This window comes from Drosophila eugracilis, unplaced genomic scaffold (genome assembly GCF_018153835.1).
Source record: "Drosophila eugracilis isolate 14026-0451.02 unplaced genomic scaffold, ASM1815383v1 contig_367, whole genome shotgun sequence".
NCBI lineage: Eukaryota > Metazoa > Arthropoda > Insecta > Diptera > Drosophilidae > Drosophila > Drosophila eugracilis.
Genome location: NW_024573224.1, coordinates 4809039 through 4814053, shown reverse-complemented (window position 1 = coordinate 4814053; position 5015 = coordinate 4809039). Strand labels below are relative to the sequence as shown.

At 37.8% G+C, this 5015-nt stretch overlaps 1 protein-coding gene across 1 annotated transcript; it reads left to right on the top strand.

Moving 5' to 3' along the window:
• The first annotated feature begins 2650 nt into the window (after positions 1 to 2650).
• LOC108113555 (pickpocket protein 19) lies at positions 2651 to 4800 on the top strand. Its single transcript, XM_017224148.2, has 5 exons — positions 2651 to 2801; positions 2866 to 3090; positions 3147 to 3327; positions 3409 to 4100; positions 4203 to 4800. Exons 1-5 carry the CDS (start codon positions 2671 to 2673, stop codon positions 4429 to 4431), a joined length of 1458 nt encoding a protein of 485 aa, XP_017079637.1. The 5' UTR covers positions 2651 to 2670; the 3' UTR covers positions 4432 to 4800.
• The last annotated feature ends 215 nt before the right edge of the window (positions 4801 to 5015 follow it).

Below are 5015 nucleotides of genomic sequence, written 5' to 3'. Positions count from 1 at the left end.
CTGTATAATTTCGAATTCATGGCTGGCAAGCTCTGGCTCTGGCTAATTGACACTTAACATGGCTTGGAGTATTTTGAAGTTAATTGTGTGTCGACGTCAACGATGTTACCACCACTCTCTCTCTCCTCACTCGTCCCAACACTCAAACATTCGTTGGTCTACCGAATTGTATGTCTGCTTGTTTGTATTTAAATTGCCTTGTCGCTTGTTTAGTTGGTTTTGTATTTTTCTGCATTTGATAGGTATTCCATTGATATACCTGAAAATACAGAATGATATTTGGAAGTCACGTGTAGATGCTATAAAATACAGGTTCACTGTCTACTTTTTTAAGTTCCTTTCAACATTGTTGGCGTCGTTGTTAGCACCTCATAATTCGATAGCTTTAATTAAAATCTGCAGATTAAATCTACGATTTTCTTATCATAAAGAAAACATTGCCAAATATTTTTCCGTCATCTTCATAGGTACTGATTTTTGTTTTCATTTTGGAAAGCAATCAGCAAACTATATTTTTCGTTATATACGTGTCGGGTGAAGAGCTTTTGTTTGTTTATTTTTGAAATATTTGTTTACTTTGGCCTTTTATTGCTTTCGAGTTGCTCGTCCAATTTTCGAGTTCAATTGGAAATATCTCTCAGAAAATGACCAATATGAAGTATGCAAAATATTTAACAACTTTGTTTGGCTTGTGTTGCCAGACGACAATTGTGACCAATAACTGAGTCGAGTGGATATAACTTGACATTTTTTCGATGAGAGTAATAAAGGTTTTTATTTAAAGATTTGTACTATGGGCCAACTTCGCAAATTGCAAAGTTTAAGAGTTGATTTTGATAGAGATATCTTAAAGTATTTTTGTTTATTTTTCTTATACAAAAATAAATTAAATTTTATTAAACAAACGCACCTTTATACCATTGCACAGTTTAATTTTGGGAATAAAAACAGAAAATTAGCCATTTCGTGCTTGGCGACAAATGACAAATGGAAAATGTCACAGAAATGGTAGAAAATATCACTCCATTGCGATTTAGGAAACAATTTGGCTCATTGCATGTTCAGAGTTGCATAAATAATTAAAATGTTCGCATTAGTTTTTCATGGCACTCGCATGTTGTCAGCTCGAATTTCAATAAGCACTCTAATTGTTTTTAAGTGTTTTTCCAGCAGCGACAACAGCAGCCGTGTGCAGCGCAAATGAGCCGTAATTGCATAATTCTAATTTAGCGTCGAGTTCTAAGCACCAAAAACATGTTGACTACAATTTATGCACATGTGTGTGTGTGTGAGTGGGCTGAGTTGCACCCGTATGAGTACGGTGTCGTGTGTGCACTCACTCATTTTACTTAATAACTCACTGCAAGTGCACGTATTTTCATCACAGAACTCGAAGTTTGGCCAGGAAAAATGGGGTGGCTTAACGTCTGGCTGTAGGTGTAGTGGGCGGTTGGCTGGTTTAACTACTAAAATTGAATGGGATGTGGGTTGTGGGCGGTGAGTGGCCAAAGGTGTCGGGACGTCGTCGAGAAAGTTTAACGTGCTCGCATAAAGCCCAGGTGGCAGCAAGTGCCGCAAAATGTTTCGCTACAAAAGTTGATAGCCAAAGATCAGTGGGGAGAATGGAAAATATGGCATTTAATACATTTTTAAATTAAAATGTGTTTATTATTAAATAAATTATTATATTACAGAAATACAAGGTTTATTAAAAAATGAAATAATTTTTAATATTTATATTGTTATACCCTTACATTTTATGAAGAATAAATGATATGTAACTTAAACAAACGATAAATGAAACAGTTTTTACTGGCTGATAAAGCTACAAAGGTATATATCCATTGAATATTTATCGTATATGAATGCGGCTTTAAAGGGAAAATAAATTGTTTACCTTTATGTTTACATTTGAATGTTAATTAAAAATGTCTGCTTTCGATCGGGTGCAGCCAATGAGGCATATTTTGTGAATCGACCTTGGGTGAAATTATCGGATTTCAGTTTCGCAGCTTAAGTGCGACAATTCCAACTTGATTTCTGTGTCACCTGGGCCGCAGAATGCATGAAATTAAAGTGGACATAAATGCAGATACATATATATATATATATATATATATATATATATATATATAGGTGTGCTGTTTTGCGGGTGAGTGTGCATTTAAATCCTTATTGCGACACCTGCACAAAGCAAATACCAATTAAAGGCTTTTCACATGCACTCCCATGCCAACTTTGGTGGGATTGTCTGGGCTGTGGGGTTTTTGGTAAGAAATTTGTGTGCGAGCATGGGGACCGTACTTGCATGCCATTAAGTTGCCACGCCCCCTTCTCTACTCATATACTCACTTTGGTGAACTGAGAAAAAAAATTAAAAAACTCTAATTTTCATGAGAATTTGGTATAAAGATTTATGAATGGTCATAAGATCATTTATGAATAAAGATTTCAGAATTCTTTTTTATATGCATATTGTTTTAAAAGAAATATAATAATATATATTTTCTCACAGTGGACTCACATCCACTTGAAAGCGGACAACAAACAAATTTACCCAACGAGTAGCTGACCGTGTCGTGCTTGGTCAAGACCAATTTATATGTCCCGGTCAGTCTGCCACGAAGCTTCAGAGTTCGGAGATCGACGAAGGATACTTCAGCAGCAGATATGGTTGAAAATGTAAGTGCGAAAGGCAACGGCCAGAAATGGAAGGAGAGAAGCTACGGTGTTGCGACCCATATTAAGGATTACTGCACCAACTGCACACTGGTTGGGTTCGCTTACATTGCCAATTCCAGGTTGGTTTGCAAATGGTTGGTTTGGGTCCTACCAAAATCTGAGAATTTGCTTTCGGGTCTTTAGGTTGCATTTCACGGAACGCATCTTTTGGCTGTTTTGTGTTCTTATTTCGTCCTTTGGCTGTTACCATCTGATCACAGAATATCAGCGGAGTTTTCCCTCTAGAGCTGTCAGCATTGTTTTTGAAAGTCTGCCTCCATTTACCAAATGGAAATTTCCCACGGTCAGCGTTTGTGAAATGGCCCAGAAAAATGTTATGTTTCCCACAATTGTCGATTATATAGAAGGGTTTGTTGGTCTCCAAGATGATATAATTTCTGGTAATGAGCATGTGGCCTTTTCAGTTTGGGCGTAGATCTAAACGGGAAATATCCATTTGATGTAGAATCCGCTATGAACGTGATTCTGTTTCCCGTACAATACAACGAGAACGCATTCAAGACCAAATGTGCGGAAGCCGTAAAAAATTGCTTAAACCCGTGTGCTACGTGTCCCGAGGGTGATTTTCGACAAACTCTTACGTGGGTGAGTAGGTATTTAAGTTTTTATGAAATTGGTTATTATTGATTCTTTGGTAAATGTGGAAAATTTAAATATTATCATCAGTATGGAGCTAACTGTTCGGACTTGTTTGTGGAATGCTATATATCTGGAAGGCCTTTTAATTGTTGCCAATACTTTCAACCCCTGTTGACACCCTATGGGCAATGCTTTTTACTTAATTCGTTGCTGAACAATGAGCCAGGTTCGAAGCACTGGCTGCCGAATCAATTAGATCCTGCCAATGAAAAGGCTGTGGTAAATTTAGTTACTGTTATGGCGGTGCAAGTGACTCTGATAAATGAGGAGGATATTCCACATACGGCATTATCTCCGACCGGAGTTCAACTGATCACACCTGGGTTGTCCAAGTACATTCAATTCAATCAGGTGGAAATGGTAAATGATCCAGATGTAAGAGAGGTTGCACCACAGATTCGCAGCTGCTATTTCCCGGACGAAAATCCGTCATCGAGTATATATAAAGTTTATAGTTTCAGTGTTTGCATCAGCGAATGTGTTAGGGAATTGCAGATGAAGACGTGTAATTGCACTTCGGTTTTTTACAATCCACATGCTGATCCACGCTTCCCAGACTGCGATCTAACGGGTTTGTATTGTTTGGAATTGGCTCGTATGGTCAGACCGGATAGTAGGATACTGAATAGCAACAATAAGCATTTCAACAATGAAAGTTGTGGATGCCTGCCATCCTGCAATCAAGGCGATATACATGTCGTTTACGAGCCCCAATTAATGTGAGTTTTTTAACTGGATTAAAAAAGTTTCGGAATAGCGGGAACGCTTTAGGACTTATCCTTATTATTTTAAAGTTAATTTTAAATTTTCAATTTTGACAGGGTTAGGAACCCAAACAAATATTTCAATGGAACGCTTGATATGCCTTTCCTGCCGACGGATCAGTATCGCCGACAGGCGATCCGCACGCGCTTGGATGTAATTGTCTCCATAGGCGGGATGCTCGGACTCTTCCTGGGGGCCAGTCTTCTTAGCGCCATCGAGTTTATCTACTATTTCGCTGTGCGACCATTCCACAATAAGACGCGGGCACGCTCACCTCGTGCGTAATTGCTCAACAGCCAGTGGCAAATAGAAGAATATTGAAAGGAGTTTTTTTAATATCACATAAATTAATATACAGCTATTAAAATTTTTCCATATTTAAAAATTTAAACTTAAACAATAGCATAAGCAAAGTATAATCTTGTTGGGTAGGTGCTTTTTTTTTAAACGTAAAACTAAATTTCGAAGTCCTTTATAAATTATTATTAATCTTGCGATTAATAACCCATTGACCAACAAAACTAAAATATTTTTAAACTCTTAACAAATAACTAAAAATAAAAAACAAGTTCAAGCCAAATTTTTAGAGTGGAGTCAAGAATAGAAAAGCGGATGGAATATGGAGACGGGAATACAGTCTCCCAGTTGGATGTGCCTTGACCTCGGTCACCAGCGGCGTATGCGCAATTTAAAAATTTTATTAAATATTTGCTCGGCTCGGTCACTGCAATGCGCATTAAAAATGCAACCATGGCATGCCGTCAGGATGCCAAGGATATTCGTACCGAAAAGCGATGCCATGCGAGCCAAGTGTGAAACTGAAAATCAATGAAACTCACAATTTGCACAGTCAGCAAACGCCTCTTGGC